Below are 21,729 nucleotides of genomic sequence, written 5' to 3' on the forward strand. Positions count from 1 at the left end.
GCAAAGGGTGGCTATTTGAAGAATCCCAAATATAAAATATATTTTGATTTGTTTAACACTTTTTTGGTTACTACGTAATTCTACGTAATTACTACTTTTTTGGTTACTACGTAATTACTACGTGTTATTTCATAGTTTTTATATCTTCACTATTATTCTACAATGTAGAAAAGAGTAAAAATAAAGAAAAACCTTTTGACCGGTAGTGTATAAATTGAGTTTCTCACTCTATTTTTTATGTAGATTAAATCGTCATTACAGAGCCCCACCCTGTTTTGAGCCCCACCTGTTCAGCAAAAACTAAATACATTTTTGCCTGTTTTGCATGTTATTTTGACATTAATACCTGTCACATATCATATTACAAACACAGCAACAATTGTTTTTATATATACATACAGTGGGGAGAACAAGTATTTGATACACTGCCGATTTTGCAGGTTTTCCTACTTACAAAGCATGTAGAGGTCTATAATTTTTTATCATAGGTACACTTCAACTGTGAGAGACAGAATCTAAAACAAAAATCCAGAAAATCACAGTGTATGATTTTTAAGTAATTAATTTGCATTTTACTGCATGACATAAGTATTTGATACATCAGAAAAGCAGAACTTAATATTTGGTACAGAAACCGTAATAAAGCCGTATACAAACATGTTCTCTTTTTTGATTTCTTGAGTAAGGCAGCTCCAAAATGCAGGTGTTTCAGCCTAGTTCAGTGCTTTCTGTGGTGGTGGGGCAGCCAGCGGAAAATATAGAGCGTAGGGGTTGGTAATCTTCTCTAGTTGCGCAGTGATTGGCTCAGTGTTCTGTCACTCATGGGGACACTACGTCACCACAAAATCTACAGGGAGAGCTGGAAAGTTCAAGCCCCCTTGGTTGCTGCCATAGATTTACATTAGAAGTGCCCATCCAAGATGGCTGAAGTTCATTGGTCACAGATAAAATGACGTCAAATCACGTTATATCTACCGTAGCTTTGATTGGACTGATCATGTAAACGTCATACTTTCAAAATCTTAGCTAACAAGCTAGACAAGCAGTTAAAATCATGAATCACATCGATAATCTACTGGAAAATCCCCTTTCAATCCTTGTCATATGAAGAGAAATTATAGATAAAATGTATAGGTGCTCATCGGCCATTGGACATGAAGATTACACAAGTTGGAAATCGCAAATTCAACATTGAGTGGTTTGAAAGGAATCAGAGGCTAACTGCAAGCATTGCAAAGCAATCACTATTTTGCTTCCCCTGCCTGCTATTCGGTGGAGAGTGTGTGGTCCAAGTCTGGGTTTAAAGGTCTCTTTTCCAAGCTTAAAAAGGATAAACATTCACACACAACACCATGGGGCAGAAAAGGTTGAATACACTGGCCATTCTGTCAATCCAGCATGACTTCTGTCGCGTTAAAAACAACTGGAATCTCGTAACAGGGAAATCTCAGACTTCAGTGAGTTCAAGACACCTGGGAACTCTGAAACAATTTGCTCCGACTGGGAAAATACATTTTGACCGGTCATCCAACTCGGAATTCCAAGTTGGGAACTCTGGCCTCTTTCTAGAGCTCTGACCTGAAGATCACTGATATCATGATTCAACCTTTCCCCCCCCCCCCCCCCCCCCCCCCCAGAGTTCCCAGTTGTCTTGAAAGCACCATAAATCCCGAGAATGTCAGACTTTGATGACAAAGTTTCATGACAAAATTTGCCCACAAGGACCACAGCGCCACCTTCCTGTTCAAGTGAGCACAGCACAACGGTGAGTCCAAAAATGTCTTGTATGCTGCTGCATAAATTATGTAATATGCCAGGGAGATATGTATACTGTAGCTAAGAAAGTAATACTACGTGTATGTTGTAGTAGCCCATGTGCCTCACCATAATCATTTGGTCCATTTCCCCTTCATAACTTAGCCTACTGTTCTGACTTGGTGGTGCACATGCAGCCTATAGCCTGTTTCAGAGAAATGTCATCATCGAATATTGTCTGCTTATATGCCCCCTTTATTTATCCTACAGTTCTGACTTGGTGTACTGGGAGAATACTGCAAGAACGACCCATGTTCTGAATTCTGTCACTGTACATTTCGAAAGTGCTGAACAAATAGTTATTATGACAACGTCCGTCTTAGCTCGCTCATTAATGTCTTAATCGAAATTACGGATTGCTTCTTATCCACTCATCGTTCCTTTATGCCATAGTTTGTATGTCTCAATTGTCAGTAGAACCCACATTTGTTTAAGCAAGTCAGCAATATCAGCCATGTTTATTAAAAAGGCAGTGAATTAGGCTGAATTGACGGTTTCGCTACCAGACGAGGCTCCGCTGATAGCCAGGTGTATCAGTGGTAAGGACTTACTTCTATGGTGCTGAAAAGAAAGCTCTGCTGTTGAGACAGCTTTTATATAGGCACTAGCAGTTTGTGGGCACCGTTTGTCACCGTTATAGTGCAATTAATGGAATGTTTAGCGTTGTGTTGTGTAGTGGCTTTGCTGGCATGTATCTACAAATATATATATTTTTTGCCCCACCAAGATTTACATGCTAAAATCGCCACTACTAAGGTTTATGTGATTTTCATGAGAACTGTGTACTCTATTATTGCTCTAACTCCCTCTGTAGTAACTTGGCCTACATGCATTGTGTAAGCCTAATGATGTCAAATTAAATTCTCAGGAATCAGGATAAACTGTTGGCTAGAGATCGAATGCTACACAGTTGCACAGTTTGTTCATTACGTGTCAATCAGCCGCCATCACCATGTCCATATTTGGCGAATGACAGCCCAGACAGAATCATCATGGCATAGTGTTGCTACAATGTGGGAAACAATTTGAAAGCTCATCACACATCACTGGCTACAGTGGCTACATTTTCTAATATGCAAACATGTTGCAATTGTAGAATTCCATTACATCTCATATACAATTTATTCTGTTCTATTCCATTCCGATATTCCACTGGCTGAATGATATAATAGAAATTGAATACAATATAATAGAATGGAGCTCAACATTGTTATTATTCCTTTATTAGCCTACCTGTGAATTCCTCGTCGTCACTCTCCTCCTCTCCATTTTCAGAATCAATCTGCATGGCTTCCTCAATGAAATTGACCGCTTTCCCACTGGGTCTCGTGGCCGAATTTTGGTCATTGCCAAACGCGGCTCCTCTAATTTCACTGTCCTTCAGTTGGGTGAAATACTGCAAAGCGAACTCGAGCAAATCTCCCGGCTGGTTCCTCAGCACCTCCACGGTAAAGCTCTGCAACAGCTCCGTCAATCCTTCAGGAATTTCTATACTCATTCCTGATGTCAAATCTATGAGAAATACGAATAAAATGTATATCTTTGTGCTTCCAACAAATGAAAGAATTCTATTCAATTCTACTCCAAACAAAATACAGATTTTAATTGCCCGGGGAATGTTTTATAATCCCCATGCAATGCAGATAATCCTTTCAATGTGCTGAATGAAAATGGCTCTGAATTTTTGGACTCAGCATCTTCTGCTGCTTCTGGCTACACATGTGACCAAAGAAACCATGGCAACCACCATCCCAGGGATTGCGTATGAGAGCGAGCTGCAGCAATGCAATGGATGGCAAAAACTGCAGTGGCATAATGTTGTAGGCCTAATCAACTCTGCAATTGAGGGCAAAAACTGCAGTGGCATACTATTATAGGCCTAATCAGAGGACAGCCATTGCATCAATGCTGTTTAATAAATTATACAGTCAAACTTAGTTCATTATGTAAATCAAACATTTTTGCTTAATATGTGTGCAAGAAAAGTTCAACATTCACCAATGCCTTGTGCACGCACACCAGTTGCATCAAAGTCCATTAATTTCAATGGGATACAATCCGCACTGCTGCGACTCATCTGCTAGACATCTGCCAGACTAGGCTGCAGTGCGTGCAGTGTATCTTTCCAATTTGTAGGTTGTATTTCCGTGCGGCAGAGATCTGTATATGATGACTAGATGCTCATGTCTCCGCCCTAACAATGTGAGTCGTCCCAAAGGTGGGAAGGTAGGTGACAAGTTTAGGTCCAAAATTAGCCCATAGGAACGCTTAGGGTTTATTATGGACAGATTTTGGCGAGAGTGAAACCTCTCGCTTCGCCTCTTCCTCTCTGCGTGGGGTCTTACATGCTGACCAATTATTGCAAAATACATTTAAACATACATGTTATTGAATTATTGCGCGCCAACGAGCGTATACATTGCCAAGTGCTAAAAGAGAAGTCAGTTCTATTTGTGACGCTGCATAATCCCAAACGGCGTTCCATAGAATGCCGTGCAAGTCCTGCCTCTACCATCTCCTCATTGGTTTATAGAAGCAGATACACACGTGCCATCTCCTCATTGGTTATACCCACATGGGTGATTGAAAGATGAACTTCGGTCGGTTGGTCGTGGTAATACATCTATGAAAGTTAGATGCCAATCGCCATATGAAGTCCAAAGAAGAAAAAGCCTGGAAGGAGGAGAGATGACTAGAAACGATTCGGTTGACTGGTTTATGTGTGGATTAATTGTGCATTTCAGGTAAACTAACAACTCAATGTTTATATCCCAGGACAAATTAGCTAGCAACTGCAAGTTAGCTAGCTAAATTGCCATAACTGTTTAATGCTTTTCGATCTTTCCCCAAATTAATATAATTGGTTCAGAGTTTGTTATGATATTTCAACCTGCATGTCGTGATCACGTTTGGTGTGGGGGGACAAAATCAATTTGCACACGCATGGCCGCTTTGGGTAGGTGACCACACCGCTTGTGTTGCAAAATAAATTTAAACACATTTTTTTCAATTATTGCACCCACACTGCTTACGTGCGCCAACAAGATTATGCGTTGCCAAGTGCTAAAATAGAAGTCAGTTCTATTTGTGACGCTGAATGCAGTACAAGTCCTGCCTCTACCATCTCTTCATTGGTTTATAGAAGCAGATACACACGTGCCATCTCCTCATTGGTTATACCCACGTGGGTGATTGAAAGATGAACTGAGTTCGGTCGGTCATCGTGGTAACTATGAAAGTTAGATGCCAGTCTATAAAAAAAAATAAAGTCAAAAGAAAAAAAGCCTGGAAGTAGGAGAGATGACTAGAAACGATTCGGTTGACCGTTTTATGTGTGGATTAATTGTCGGAGTAGAGGACCTTGTGCATTTCAGGTAAAATAACAACTCCACGTTTATATCGCAGGACAAATTAGCTAGCAACAGCAAGCTAGTTAAACAGGACAAATGATCTAGCAACTGCAAGCTAGCTAGCTAAATTGCCATAAATGTTTCATGCTTTTCGACCTGTCCCCAAATTCATATAATTGGTTCAGGGTTTGTTTTGATATTTTAACCTGCGTGTCGCGATCGCGTATGGTGTAGGGGGACAAAATCAACTTGCGCACGGTGTAAGAAACTGAAGTAGATCAACCACCCAAGAAGCTGCTTACGTGTAACTTTCAGCTCTGTGTTTCTGGGATAGCAACAAGATTTTTTTAAATGGGATTTATTGAATATATGCAAGGGAATGATTTTGGAAGCATAAGGACCGTATCTTCCATATCAGCGAGAAATCATTTTCACAAACAAAAGGTTAAATTGATACACACCTTGATAGGGTTATTGTTCCCACATGGCCATATCTCCATACCATGTTACAGAGCTTGTTTATGGAAGACAGGCGGAAGACAAGAGGCGACCGACCACCTGTGCTTTCTAGTGATCTAGCATGCTCCGAACACCGCTGTGTAAGTGTAACTCGGGAAGTGCAGTTTCGTCGGATGGTTTTCGAGAGCTAGGGGAGTATCAGCTGCTAGTCAACTATGCCTGTTTAGAGAGTGTTCTGACGTACTTTTGACATGACCGAGGCAAGTTTGACCTCTTACTTGCCAAGATAGGAGCAAGCATCGCTAGGATGGAGACCAACTACCACAAGTCCAGCTGAAAGGCTCACAATTTGTGTATTTACTTAATAGTTGGCTGCTGATCACAAAATTGCCCATGGTAAATGAAACTATTAACATTGGAAGCTGAAATATACTAGCCTATAATGAGTTTGGTATAGCCTACACTACAGCATGAAGCAATAGTTTGCCCATGGTACATGAAATTATCAATGTTGGAAGCTGAAATTGAATAGCATAATGTCTTTGGTATACCGGTAGCCTGCAATAGAATAGGCTACAGCATGGATGAAACAATAGTTTGCCAGATTATAATTTGAGGCAATGGTAAATAGATTAGGCCTACTGTTTAGATTGAATGAATTTATATATATATATTTTTTTTTTTGCAGATTCCTGTCAACTGGGGACTAGTGTATGGTATAGTGCCCTTAAACTCAACTCTGGAACTCGAAGCCAGTTTCACTGCGTTTTTTAAAATTGTTGCTCTCTAATCTTGGACACCAGGTAGGTGCAATTAATTATCAGTTAGAACAGAAAACCAGCAGGCTACATGATGACAAAGTTGGATTCATAGTTGGGAATATTTCAAGAGATGTAAATTATACTGAACAAAAAAATAAAGGCAACAATTTCAAAGATTTTACTGAGTTACAGTTCATATAAAGAAATCAATCTATGAAAAATATTAGGCCCTTTTCTGTGGATTTCACATGACTGGGAAAACAGATATGCATCTCTTGGTCACAGATAACTTTAAAAAAAGCTAGGGGCGTGGATCAGAAAACCAGTCAGTATCTGGTGTTGCTACCATTTGCCTCATGCAGCGCGACACATCTCCTTCACATAGAGTTGATCAGGCTGTTGATTGTAGACTGTGGAATGTTGTTCCACTCCTCTTCAATGACTGTGTGAAGTTGCTGGATATTGGCAGGAACTGGAACACACTGCTGTATGCGTCGATCCAGATCATCCCAAACATGCTCAATAGGTGACATGTCTGGTGAATATGCAGGCCATGGAAGAACTGGGACATTTTCAGCTTCCAGGAATTGTGTACAGATCCTTGCGACACGGGGTCTTGACATTATTTTATTTATTTAGTTATTTAACCTTTATTTAACCAGGTAGGCAAATTGAGAACACGTTCTCATTTACAATTGCGACCTGGCCAAGATAAAGCAAAGCAGTTCGACACATACAACAACACATAGTTACACATGGAGTAAAAACAAACATATAGTCAATAATACAGTGAAAAAAAAATAAGTCTATATACAATGTGAGCAAGTGAGGTGAGATAAGGGAGGTGAAGGCAAACATATATATGTATAAATAAATAAAAATATAAAAAGGCCATGGAGGCGAAGTGAGTACAACACAGCAAGTAAAATAAAAACAAAAAAAAACACTGGAATGGTTGGTTTGCATTGGAAGAAAGTGCAAAGTAGAGACAGAAATAATGGGGTGCAAAGGAGCAAAATAAATTAATAAATAAATACAGTAGGTAAAGAGGTAGTTGTTTGGGCTAAACTGTAGATGGGTTATGTACAGGTGCAGTAATCTATGAGCTGCTCTGACAGCTGGTGCTTAAAGCTAGTGAGGGAGATAGGTGTTTCCAGTTTCAGAGATTTTTGTAGTTCGTTCCAGTCATTGGCAGCAGAGAACTGGAAGGAGAGGCGTCCAAAGGAAGAATTGGTTTTGGGGGTGACTAGAGAGATATACCTGCTGGAGCGCGTGCTACAGGTAGGTGCTGCTATGGTGACCAGCGAGCTGAGATAAGGGGGGACTTTACCTAGCAGGGTCTTGTAGATGACCTGGAACCAGTGGGTTTGGCGACGAGTATGAAGCGAGGGCCAGCCAACGAGAGTGTACAGGTCGCAGTGGTGGGTAGTATATGGGGCTTTGGTGACAAAACGGATGGCACTGTGATAGACTGCATCCAATTTATTGAGTAGGGTTTTGGAGGCTATTTTGTAAATGACATCACCGAAGTCGAGGATTGGTAGGATGGTCAGTTTTACAAGGGTATGTTTGGCAGCATGAGTAAAGGATGCTTTGTTGCGGAATAGGAAGCCAATTCTAGATTTGACTTTGGATTGGAGATGTTTGATGTGGGTCTGGAAGGAGAGTTTACAGTCTAACCAGACACCTAGGTATTTGTAGTTGTCCACATATTCTAAGTCAGAGCCGTCCAAAGTAGTGATGTTGGACAGGCGGGCAGGAGCAGGCAGCGATCGGTTGAAGAGCATGCATTTGGTTTTACTTGTATTTAAGAGCAGTTGGAGGCCACGGAAGGAGAGTTGTATGGCATTGAAGCTCGCCTGGAGGGTTGTTAACACAGTGTCAAAAGAAGGGCCAGAAGTATACAGAATAGTGTCGTCTGCGTAGAGGTGGATCAGAGAATCACCAGCAGCAAGAGCGACATCATTGATGTAAACAGAGAAGAGAGCCGGTCCAAGAATTGAACCCTGTGGCACCCCCATAGAGACTGCCAGAGGCCCGGACAACAGACCCTCCGATTTGACACACTGAACTCTATCAGAGAAGTAGTTGGTGAACCAGGCGAGGCAATCATTAGAGAAACCAAGGCTGTCGAGTCTGCCAATGAGGATGTGGTGATTGACAGAGTCAAAAGCCTTGGCCAGGTCAATGAATACGGCTGCACAGTATTGTTTCCTATCGATGGCGGTTACGATATCGTTTATGACCTTGAGCGTGGCTGAGGTGCACCCATGACCAGCTCTGAAACCAGATTGCATAGCGGAGAAGGTGTGGTGTGATTCGAAATGGTCGGTAATCTGTTTGTTGACTTGGCTTTCGAAGACCTTAGAAAGGCAGGGTAGGATAGATATAGGTCTGTAGCAGTTAGGGTCAAGGGTGTCCCCCCCTTTGAAGAGGGGGATAACCGCAGCTGCTTTCCAATCTTTGGGGATCTCAGACGACACGAAAGAGAGGTTGAAGAGGCTAGTAATAGGGGTGGCAACAATTTCAGCAGATAGTTTTAGAAAGAAAGGGTCCAGATTATCTAGCCCGGCTGATTTGTAAGGGTCCAGATTTTGCAGCTCATTAAGAACATCAGCTGACTGTATTTGGGAGAAAGAGAAATGGGGAAGGCTTGGGCGAGTAGCAGAGGGGAGGGCAGTGCTGTTGTCCGGGGTAGGGGTAGCCAGGTGGAAAGCATGGCCAGCCGTAGAAAAATGCTTATTGAAATTCTCAATTATAGTGGATTTGTCGGTGGTGACAGTGTTTCCTATCTTCAGAGCGGTTGGAAGCTGGGAGGAGGTGTTCTTATTCTCCATGGACTTTTTTGAATTTGTGTTGCAGGAAGCAAATTTCTGCTTGAAAAAGCTAGCCTTGGCTGTTCTAACTGCCTGTGTATATTGGTTTCTGGCTTCCCTGAAAAGTTGCATATCACGGGGGCTGTTCGATGCTAATGCAGAACGCCATAGGATGTTTTTCTGTTGGTTAAGGGCAGTCAGGTCAGGAGAGAACCAAGGGCTATATCTGTTCCTGGTTTTAAATTTCTTGAATGGGGCATGCTTATTCAAGATGGTGAGGAAGGCATTTTAAAAAAATGACCAGGCATCCTCTCCTGACGGGATGAGATCAATATCCTTCCAGGATACCCCGGCCAGGTCGATTAGGAAGGCCTGCTCGCTGAAGTGTTTCAGGGAGCGTTTGACAGTGATGAGTGGAGGTCGTTTGACCGCTGACCCATTACGGATGCAGGCAATGAGGCAGTGATCGCTGAGATCTTGGTTGAAAACAGCAGAGGTGTATTTGGAGGGCAAGTTTGTTAGGATGATATCTATGAGGGTACCCGTGTTTACGGAATTGGGGTGGTACCTGGTAGGTTCATTGATAATTTGTGTGAGATTGAGGGCATCAAGCTTAGATTGTAGGGTGGCTGGGGTGTTGAGCATGTTCAAATTTAGGTTAAAAGCTATGAGAATTGGTCGCCTAGAGCTACTAGAGCAGAGAGTAAAAGGAAGTTTCTGGGGGCGATAAAATAGTTTAAAGGAATAATGTACAGACAAAGGTATGGTAGGATGTGAATACAGTGGAGGTAAACCTAGGTATTGAGTGATGATGAGAGAGATCTTGTCTCTAGAAACATCATTGAAACCAGGTGATGTCATCGCATATGAGGGTGGTTGGAACTGAGAGATTTGATATGGTATAGAGAGCAGGGCTAGAATCTCTACAGTGAAATAAGCCAATAAACACTAACCAGAACAGCAATGGACAAGGCATATTTACATTAAGGAGAGGCATGCTTAATCGAGTGATCAATAAGGGTCCAGTGAGTAGAGGTTGGTTGGGGTCGTGGCGATCCAGACAGCTGGCCGGGTATATGGCTATCGGTAGCAGCATAGGATGGAGGTCTGTTTGTAGATACCTTGTGCGTTTCCGTCGGTAGGTTCCGTGTAGTGGGGTTTTGTTCAGATAGCAGCCGATAAGACAGCTAACGATTAGCGGGCCTCAGATGAGCGTTCAGGTAACGTCGGGACGGAGGTGCCGGTTGGATAAATCCCTCGGGCAGATAACGTCGGCAGTCAGTCGTGAGGGCCCGGTGGGGTTCCGTATCTGCAGCAGCAACAAAAGAAACGGGTCCGGATGGTGATGGAACTCCTCAGCTGGCTAGCTCCAGCATGATTTGAGTTTGCTCCGGGGTCGACGTAAGCCAATAGTCACACGGTATGCAGCTAGCTAGCTGCGAAATCAAGGTGCAAGTGTCCAGAGCCTGCGGTTGGAATCCGGGGAAACTGAGAGAAAAAAAGTCCCGGAATGCTCCGGTTCGAGTCGCGTTGCACAAAAGTGCCGGTAGATTATCGAGCTAAAGGAATAGCTGATGACCGCAAAACGTGGGCAGCTGAAACACCAACGCTAGCCAGCAAACCGGCTAATTTCGGGGCAGCTACAGATTAGCTTCTGGCTAGCTATCGGAGTAGCTTCTGGTTAGCTTTCAGGCTAGCTTCTGAATTAGCCCCTGGCTATCTTCCACGATGGATTTTCAGATTGAGGTAAAATAATACTTATTGTAATTGGTGAAGCGGGTTGCAGGAAAGCTTTTGCAGGAAAGCTTTTGTAGTTGAGTTCTTGGATAATAAAATAAATAAAAGATATGTGAAGAAAAGGTGTAAATATATATATATATACAGGACACGACACGACAATACGGAAAAAGACGTCTGAACTGCTAAGCCACCTTGGACGATCATGCTGAAACATGAGGTGATGGAGGCGGATGAATGGCATGACAATGGGCCTCAGGATCTCGTCACGGTATCTCTGTGCATTCAAATTGCCATCAATGAAATGCAATTATGTTTGTTGTCCGTAGGTTATGCCTGTCCATACCATAACCCCACCACCACCATGTGGCACTCTGTTCACAACGTTGACATCAGTAAACCGCTCGCCCACACAACACCATACACACTGCCAGGTACAGTTGAAACTGGGATTCATCTGTGAAAACAGACTTCTCCAGCGTGCCAGTGGCCACAGAAGTCGGTTCTGGCACTGAACTGCAGTCAGACAAAGACCCTGGTGAGGACGACTTGCATGCAAATTAGCTTCCCTGATATGGTTACTGACAGTTTGTGCAGAAATTATTTTGTGGTGCAAAATCCAGTTTCATCAGCTGTCCCGGTGGCTGGTCTCGGACGATCCTGCAGGTGAAGAAGCCGAATGTGGAAGTCCTGGGCTGGCGTGGTTACCCGTGGTCTGCGGTTGAGGCCGGTTGGACATACTGCCAAATTCTCTAAAACAATGTTGGAGGCGGCTTACGGTAGAGAAATGAACATTAAATTCTCTGGCAACAGCTCTGGTAGACATTCCTGCATTCAGCATGCCAATTGCACGCTCCCTCAAGACTTGAGACATTCATGGCATTGTGTTGTGACAACTGCATTTTTTTGGTGGCCTATTATTGTCTCCAGCACAAGGTGCACCTATGTAATGATCATGCTGTTTAATCAGTTTCTTGATATGCCACACCTGTCAGGTGGATGAATTATCTTGACAAAAGAGATATGCTCACGAACAGGGATGTAAACAAATTTGTGTATACCTTTTTGTGCGTATGGAACATTTCTGCCATCTTTTATTTCAGCTCATGAAACATGGGACCAACACTTTACATGTTGAGTTTATAATTGTGCTTAGTATAATGCAAATCATATCAGCTTAAAAAGGGTTAATTAACCAGTTAAATGTAATCAGTCATACCCAAAAGTTATTATTTGTCATGAAAGGGCCATAAACAATAACTAGTAATGCTGCATACTCAAAAGGTTGAAATATCACCTTTCTGATAGTAGTAACTTTTGAGGACACAAGCTCAAGTACACAGTACACATATGATACAAATATGAAAATGTATTTGTATATTTGTATGTTTAGTGTTAGAGAAAATGCGCATATTTTCTAAAGGTCTCTCTTGACCAAAACGTCTAACCCATCGCTGTGAATGTCTCAAAGCTCTAGCTTGCTTCCTGGACTTGTTAGGATATCGCCTTTCATCTCAAATCAAATTGCATTGGTCACATACACACGGTTAGCAGATGTTATTGCGAGTGTAGCGAAATGCTTGTGTTTCTAGTTCTGACAGTGCAGCAATATCTAACATGTAAGGCGCTGTTGCGTCTTCTTCACAACACTGTCTGTGTCGGTGGACCATTCAGTTTGTCCGTGATGTGTACGCCAAGGATCCTGAAACCTTACACCTTCTCCACTGCTGTACCGTTGATGTGGATATGGGGGTGCACCCTATGCTGTTTTCTGAAGTCCACGATCATCTCCTTTGTTTTTTCGACGTTGAGTGAGAGGTTGTTTTCCTGACACCACACCTCTTCCCTGTAGGCTGTCTCGTTGTTGTTGGTAATCAAGCCTACTACTGTTGTGTTGTCTGCAAACTTGATGATTGAGTTGGAGGCGTGCATGGCCACGCAGTAATAGGTGAACAGGGAGTACAGCAGGGGGCTGAGCATGCAACATTGTGGAGCCCCAGTGTTGAGGATCAGCAAAGTGGAGATGTTGTTTCTTACCTTCACCACCTGGGGGTGGCCTGTCAGGAAGTCCAGGACCCAATTGCACAGGGCGGTGTTGAGAACCAGGGCCTCAAGCTTAATGATGAGCTTGGAGGGTACTATGGTGTTGAATGCTGAACTATAGTCAATGAACAGCATTCTTACATAGGTATTCCTCTTGTCCAGATGGGATAGGGCAGTGTGATGGCGATTGCATCGTCTGTGGACCTATTGGGGCAGTAAGCAAATTGAAGTGGGTCTAGAGTGACACCTAAAGTGATATGATCCTTGACTAGTTTCTCAAAGCACTTCATGATAACAGAAGAGAGTGTTATGGGTCGATAATCATTTATTTAAGTTACCTTTGCCTTCTTGGGTACAGGAACAATGGTGGCCATCTTGCTGCATGTGGGGACAGCAGACTGGGATAGGGAGAGATTATGATGAATATGTCTGTAAACACACCAGCCAGTTGGTCTGCGCATGCTCTGTGGACGCCGTCTGGGCCGGCAGCCTTGCGATGGTTAACACATTTAAATGTCTTACTCACGTCGGCCATGGCGAAGGAAAGCCCACAGTTCTTGGTAGCGGGCCGCGTCGGTGGCACTGTATTATCCTCGAAGCGGGCAAAGAAGGTGTTTAGTTTGTCTGGAAGCAAGACGTTGGTGTCCGTGACGTGGCTGGTTTTCCTTTTGTAGTCCGTGATTGTCTGTAGACCCTGCCACATACGTCTCGTATCTGTGCCATTGAATTGCGACTCCACTTTGTCTCTATACTGACATTTTACTTGTTGATTGCCTTGCAGAGGGACAATAACTACACTGTTTGTATTCGGCCATATTCCCAGTCACCTATCCACGGTTTCTGGTTAGGGCAGGATATAATAGTCACAGTAGGTACAACATCTCCGATGCACTTCCTTATAAAAACTCACCGAATCATATATAAATAAATACAAATACGTAAAAATTATTCCCTGAGGCTACCCGGAACATGTCCCAGTTCGCGTGATGAAAACAATCTTGAAGCGTGGATTCTGATTGGTCAGACCAGCGTTTAATAGTCCTTAGCACGGGCACATCCTGGTTGAGTTTCTGCCTATAGGAAGGGAGGGGCAAAATGGAGTCGTGGTCAGATTTGCAGAAAGGAGGGCGGTTTGCATAAAGTCTAGTGGAGTTCCTTGAGGGCCGTCGTGGTATCGGCTTGAGGGGGGATATACACGGCTGTGACAATAACCTAGGAGAATTCCCTTGGGAGATAATACGGTTGGCGTTTGATTGTGAGAAATTCTAGGTCAGGTGAACAAAAGGACTTGAGTTCCTGTATGTTGTTACAATTACACAATGAGTCGTCGATCATGAAACATACACCTCCGCCCTTCTTCCCAGAGAGATGTTTATTCCTGTCGGCATGACGCACAAAGAATTCAGGTGGCTGTACCGACTCCGACAGCATATCCCTGATGTCTCTCTGGAAAGAAACCCTTGCCTTAATTTCATCTACCCTGTTATCTAGAGACTGGACATTAGCGAGTAATATGCTGGAAGCGGCGGGTGGTGTGCGCACCTCCGAAGTCTGACCAGAAGACCGCTCTGTCTACCTCTTCAACGGCGGCGTTGTTTTGGGTCTGCCTCTGGAATCAGTTCAAATGCCCTGGGTGGTTCGAACAAAGGATCCGCTTCGGGAAAGTCGTATTCCTGGTCGTGGTGTGGGTAAGTTGACGTCGATCTGATATCTAATAGTTCTTCCTGGCTGTTCATGAGCATGCAATACGACTTTCCTCAGTACGAATTCCTCGACGACGCACTGTGCTGTCAGACTCCGCATGCTCACGAGGCTGATGTTGCTGGTCCCAATGTCAGTCGTGAAGCTAATAGCAGTGATGCTTTGACTAACTCCGGTAGGGCAACATCTGAAAAATAGCGCACTTGGTAGCGTGTACCGGTGCTCAACCAGTCAGTGAAAGCCAACATCACCCACGACAGAACGGTTGTTCGTCAAGGGCAATTATCTTGGCATTAATGGATTTCGCCTTTGAGTTGTCTCGCTGAAATTCTTACTCTTTCAAATGACTGCTCAACTTGACTGCTCGATCTACATAGCAGAAATTGTGGGCTAGATTTGGAATGCTGTGTTGTACATAGCGCTAAATTCTACGTGGCGTCATTACGTCATGTACCTACGTTATATTAGGTATGCACGGTAGCTTAAACATCGGTTTTGCACATCGTTAAACTAGACATCGGGCTGGTGCCGAGGTCGGCATTTCTAGCTAATGTCGGCCAATTCCGATATTTTCACCGATATATCGTGCATACCTCAAAGAGATGCAACAGAAAAGATAGACCGCAACAGAAGATTAGATGGAGAGACACCAAACAAGAAGCTGAGACAGCAACAGAAGAGTAGGACATGATTGAGAGAGGCACACCAGACACAGGGGGGGGATACCTAGTCATTTGCACAACTGAACGCATTCAATTTAAATTTCTCTACAGCATTTAACCCAAATCCCTGTGAATCAGAAAGGTGCGGGCCCACCTTACTCAACATCCACGACACCCAGGGTTGTTGTTGGGGGTTAACTGCCTTGCTGAAGGGCAGATTTTTCCATCTAGCCGGTTCGGTGATTCGAACCAGCGACCTTTTGGTTATTGGCCCAATGCTTTTAACCAGTAGGCTACCTGCTGGAGACACAAAAAGCTTCTGTTGTGCACAAATTTGTGTACATCCCTATTGGTGAGCATTTCTCATTTTCCAAGATAATCCATCCACCTGACAGGTGTGGCATATCAAGAAGCTGATTAAACAGCATGCTCATTACAGGTGCACCTTGTGACGGGGACAATAAAAGGCCACTAAAACGTGCCTTTTTGTCACAACACAATTCCACAGATGTCTCAAGTTGAGGGAGTGTACCATTGGCATGCTGACTGCAGGAATGTTCACCAGATCATTTTATTTTAAAGAATTTGGCAGTACGTCCAACCAGCCTCAACCACAGACCACGTGTCAACATTGAACAGAGTGCCTATGTGCCGGTATGGTATGGGCAGACAACCTACAGACAAACATTATTTTATTGATTGCAGAGATCCTGTGACGAGATCCCGAGGCCCATTGGTCGTGCCACTCATCTGCCAACGTCACCTCGTTTCACCATAATGCACAGCCCCATGTCGCAATGATCTGTACACAATTCCTGGAAGCTAAAAACTTTCCAGTTCTTCCATGGCCTGCATACACAGACATGTCACCCATTGAACACGTTTGGGATGCTCTGGATCGACATGCATGACAGCGTGTTCCAGTTCCCGCCGATATCCAGCAACTTCACAGCCATTGAAGAGGAGTGGAACAACATTCTACAGGCCACAATCAGCCTGATCAACTCTATGCGAAGGAGATGTGTCGTGCTGCATTAAGCAAATGGTGGTCACACCAGATACTGACGGGTACTGATTCACACCCCTACCTTTCTTATTTAAGTATCTGTGACCAACAGATGCATATCTGGACTCTCATGTGAAATCCATAGATTAGAGTCTAACGAATTCATTTAAATTGACTGATTTCCTTATAGCAACTCAGTAAAATCTTCAAAATTGTTGCATTTATATTTGTGTTCAGTATAATTAAAATCACAATGGAATCATTTTGAATGAAGCAGCTGCCTGTTAGCAGTCGAGAGACAGTAGAGTAGCTAGCTAGATATTTTGTGCTAACAAGCAAACTGGAAGTATGGGAAGTGAATTAGATTTCTTCATCTTGCTAGTTAGCTAAGCTTGGTAAAGCATTTAGTGTTGTGTGCATTGTGCTGCACTTTCCACCCCATTTGTTTCATATGAAATGTACCGAAGTGACTTTTTCGTAGCAGTTTAGGAGACCGAGGTTAAGGTTATGAGAAATGATCTAACCTGCTATGAAAATCCCTTTGTGACAAGTCCACCCCCCGCCTGGCTCCATTAGCTAGCGTACTAATGAGCAGGTGCACATTATCAAACTGAACCTAAAAGAAAGTTCCTTCAAGCGCAAAACTCCATCCATAGATGTAAATGGTCAAGAGTATAGCCTATTCTTATTGCCAGATCTGTTTTCCGTGTCAGCCACTGCATGTGCTTCTTCAACAATTAAGTAAAAAATAAAGGGCTTCCCGAGTGGTGCAGCGGTCTAAGGCACTGCATCGCAGTGCTAGAGCCGTCACTACAGATCCAGGTTCGATCCCGGGCTGTATCACAACTGGCTGTAATCGGGAGTCCCATTGGGAGGCGCACAATTGGCCCAGCATCGTCTGGGTTAGGGGAGGGTTTGGCCAGGGTAGGCCGTCATTGTAAGTAACAATTTGTTCAACTACCTGGTTATTTTTTTTTTTATACAAAATATAAAAAGTCATTCTTTTCCCGATAAATATTTATTTCATGGGATCAAGTGACAGTATCGATCACATCTTTCATCTTTTCCAAAGACAGCTCAGTTAAATATTAACAAATTTACAATCATGAGGAATGTAACAAAACAAAAAAAATCACATCCCATCAGGACCTTCCCGAGTGAGTGAGTGAAAGGTGGCCATTGGCCATCAATGTCTTAACTTAGCCTGATCTGTTGGGCAAGACCACACAAACAGATCTGGGACCCGGGCTAGTCTTCACTGACCGTTGGTGACTCTTGGCCAGCTGGTGGTGGTCTTGGCTATCCAGACTGAATCACACCGTTTCACTGTCGCAATGACTAATTCGTAGATAATGGAGTGAAACATACAGAATTAAGCTAAACGCAGTCGGAATTTCAAGGCTAGGACTTGGTTGGCCACAGGTGGTCTTGGTTGTGGCTCAGACCCAGGATAGGTCCATCATGACACCCACACTCATTTAGTGCTTTATAACTCATCTTTATCTGTTACCTGTATGGGAAAGAGGAAGGAAAAAGGTTAGTAACAGGACTTGTTGTGGATACTGGCCTAAACATAGCTGTTGTACTTAGAAAACATACCACTTCATCCTCATCTTGAATTTCCTCTTCTTCCTCAGCCTCCGCTGCCTCTTCAGGCTCCTCCTCTGGCTCCTCAACCTGTTCGTTGAGGTCTACGTTCACACTGAGCCGCAGCATGCGTTCAATCCTGTCTCCATAGGCCTTGGTGTCTTGAAGCTGGTAGCCTGAACGCAGCGTGGCCGTCTCAAACAACACCATGGCCAGGTCAGAGGCAGTCTGGTCCTCGGCGTCAGTCTACGGGGAGACGAATACAAATAGGTTATGTTTACAGTTCGAGTCATTTAGTAGCAGTGTTAGGGAAGCTATTCTATAGAGTTTACCAAGCTACCAATTACTTCACACTGAAAGTTTAGCTTAACTAAAGCTAACCTTAAATAGTTTACTTTTAACTGAAATTCTTTGAAAAAAAGCAGTTTACTACATCCAAACGACTTAATTTTTAACCATCATATGTATATCGGAAATGTCAAGACTACAAATTGTCACTTTGGGGTCATATGTTAACAGAACGTGTAACAACCTAAACACCAAAAACAAATGGACTAAGTGAGAATTAGACAGGGCCCGGTTTCCCAGATAGTGATGGAACTTAGGCTTACGAGTGTTTTAAAGACTAATCGTTCCTACAACGTCCGAAAACTTAACATGCGTTTCCCAAAACACCACGCAGATAGAAAAGTCACTAAGTGAGTCATTGGAGCATGTGTCGATATTGATAGGTTCGGGGAAAAAAGGGAACGCTGCCCTCCAATCCGCTTTCTCCATTCAAATCTTACCCGTACATTATTTCACAATACTTAAAAGGGATCAGCTCCTAGAGAAACTACCACTATTAAAGTGGCTTATTATAATACTTTTTTTCTTAATACACAAAAATCACCGATTTGGCACATGTTCAGCTACACATGAAATATATTGGAGACAAATTACACAGATGTAGCAAAATAGAACATGAAATGCATTTCAATATGACTGAAATAAGCCTATATTCTAGCGTTTATAGTTTAATTCAGCCATCACAGTTAATTTGAAGAATCTTTTTATAGGTTGGTTGTATTAAGACATTGACAACTTTGTTTTCTAGTCAATTTTGTTCTGAAGTTAAGCAGTCAGAGACATAGTATCACATGTTTTATGTTCGATTACGAGCATTTAAGCACAACGTTAACGATGATTTTAGGGAAACCGCTCTGAGATTTAACGATGCTACAACGAAGGTTCTAATAACCAACTTGGCCTTAAATATGCTTTTGGGAAACTGGGTCCAGCTCTGATGCCAAAAAGGAAATTGCCTACTTCACAACTTTTTTAGCAAAAATTAAATATGGGTGTAGTTTGCTACACTGTTACATGAAAAAAAAAATAAAAAAAAAATGACCTACTGAAAACACTACCTAGATATGAATTATGTTCAACTACCACCAAGCTACTGCAAAATGAAGTTAAATTACATGTAGTTCACTACTCCAACACTATTAGCAGACACTTGTGGAGGGTGACATCCAGTTAGCGTATTGAACTAAAAACAGTAATGACTGCCCACAGATCACCAGACTGACAGCAACATTTACCATTTCAGTTGTCAGTGTCTATCAGTGAGCTCCCAAAAGTTTTGGGAGAGTGACATGTAATGGAAGGATAAAAATGAGGTTAAAGCGCAGACGCCGCTTTAAAATTGGAGGCCACCCATATCGGTTGAACCATTTAGAAATTACAGCACTTTTTGAACCTAGTCAGCATTTTAGGGGACCAAAAAGTATTGGGACAATTTTACTTGTGTACTAAAGTAATAAACCATTTAGTATTTGGTCCCATAGTTATTTACAAAAAGTGCTGTAATCTAAGCGTTTCACCTAATCTGGGTGAAAATACCCTCAGATGAATACTGACAGTCTGCACTTTAACCTCAGTCATAACATCATTTCAAATTCAAAGTGCTGGAGTACAAAGCAAAAAGAAGAAAAAAAAGGGTACAGTCCCAATACCTTTGGAGCTCTGTATAATGGATCAATAATATTGTGTTGTATTACAGACATCACTCAACTGATGAGATACGTTCTCTGGCTTGGACCACATTGGCGCCACTCAATAATCAGGTTGAGACGCAGTATTATGAACACAGCTTCACAAGGTTGTGTGTACGCGATACTTACAGAAATGCGTTTCAGCAGTTCCTTGATGAGAGGGTGCTTTGGGTTGATCTCTAATGTTTTCTTCTGGCTTGCGTAATAACTGGAAATACAAAGCAGAACACAACATAAAAGAGATCAAGAAGGGTCACAAAACAAAGGGTGGTATTATGAAGTGAGATCCAGGTTTACCTCAAATATTCATGCAAGTCTCCCATTGACAGATTGAGCTTTTGTGTAACATCAACACTTTCAGAACGCTACCCGAAGTGCATAGTGATCACTCACTTTGTGGAGACGTCTTTTCCTGTCTGGTAGGCCTGTGCCTTCATGATCCTCTCCATGTTACCGGACCAGCCGTACTGGCTGGCTACCAGGGCACAGGGAGACTTGGTCAGCCTCTGGGACAGGATAGCCTTCTCAATCTAAAGAAAAAATAAAATTGGCAAATATGAAACGGTTTCCCACAATATATGACAAGTAGCCTAGTGGTTAGAGTGTTGGGCCAGTAACTAAACGTTTGCTAGATCGAATCCCCAAGCTGACAAGGTAAAAATCTGTCCTCCTCCCCCTGAAGGCAGTTAACCCACTGTTCCTAGGCAGTCATTGTAAATAAGAGTTTGTACTTAAGACTTGCCTAGTAAAAAAAATAAAATACAATTAAACATTTCATTCCAAAACATTTAGGGCCGGATTCACCGTTGAGCATGTTTTTAATCATGACATGGGCTGTTGCGGTGACCATATTACTGCCACACTGGCAGTCAGTCATACGTCTTCGGAAAGTATTCAGACCTTGACTTTTTCCACATTTTGTTACATTACAGCCTTATTCTAAAATTGATTAAATGAATACAAATCTTCACTTACTACACAAAACCCCATAATGACAGAGCAAAAGCAGGTTTAGAAAAAATACTGAAATACCTTCACATAAGTATTCAGACCCTTGGCTATAAGACTCAATTGAGCTCAGGTGCATCCTGTTTCCATTGATCCTTGAGATGTGTCTACACCTTGGAGTCTACCTGTGGTAAATGCAATTGCTTGGACATGATTTGGAAAGGCACACCTGTCTATATAAAAAAGGTCCTACAGTTGGAAGCGCATGTCAGAGCAAAAACCAAGCCATGAGGTCGAAGGAATTGTCCTTAGAGCGCTGAGACAAGATAGTGTCAGATCACAAATATGGGGAACGGTAGCAATACATTTCTGCAGCATTGAAGGTCCCAAGAACAGTGTCCTGCATTCTTAAATGGAAGAAGTTTGAAACCACCAAAATGCCTAGAGCTGGCAGCCTAGCCAAACTGATCAATCGGGGGAGATGGGCCTTTGTCAGGGAGGTGACCAAGAACCTGATGATCAATGACAGCTCTAGAGTTCCTCTGTGGAGATGGGAGAACCTTCCAGAAGTACAAACGTCTCTGCAGCACTCCACCAATCAGGCCTTTTACTGAGGAGTGGCTTCCGTCTGGCCACTCTACCATAAAGGCAAATGACAGTTTTCCACAAGGCAACGAAAGACTCCGACAATGAGAAACAAGATTCTCTGGTCTGATGAAACCAAGATTGAACTCTTTGGCCTGAATGCCAAGCATCACATCTGGAGGAAACCTGGCACCATCCCTACAATGAAGCATGGTGGTGGCAG

The 21,729-nt window shown here is 42.9% G+C and overlaps 1 protein-coding gene across 1 annotated transcript in view; it reads right to left on the minus strand.

The window, feature by feature from the left end:
• LOC129866623 (endoplasmin-like) overlaps window positions 1-21,729 on the minus strand; it is a 71,973-nt gene that overhangs the window by 34,592 nt on the left and 15,652 nt on the right. Inside the window, exons 13-16 of the mRNA XM_055939385.1 lie at window positions 20,367-20,503; window positions 20,103-20,181; window positions 17,953-18,183; window positions 3,049-3,355 (exon numbers count right to left, since the gene is read on the minus strand). Of these exons, the coding sequence (XP_055795360.1) occupies window positions 3,049-3,355; window positions 17,953-18,183; window positions 20,103-20,181; window positions 20,367-20,503 (754 nt within the window). The remainder of the gene's footprint in view (window positions 1-3,048; window positions 3,356-17,952; window positions 18,184-20,102; window positions 20,182-20,366; window positions 20,504-21,729) is intronic.

The sequence above is a fragment of the Salvelinus fontinalis genome, chromosome 12 (assembly GCF_029448725.1).
Source record: "Salvelinus fontinalis isolate EN_2023a chromosome 12, ASM2944872v1, whole genome shotgun sequence".
Lineage (NCBI taxonomy): Eukaryota > Metazoa > Chordata > Actinopteri > Salmoniformes > Salmonidae > Salvelinus > Salvelinus fontinalis.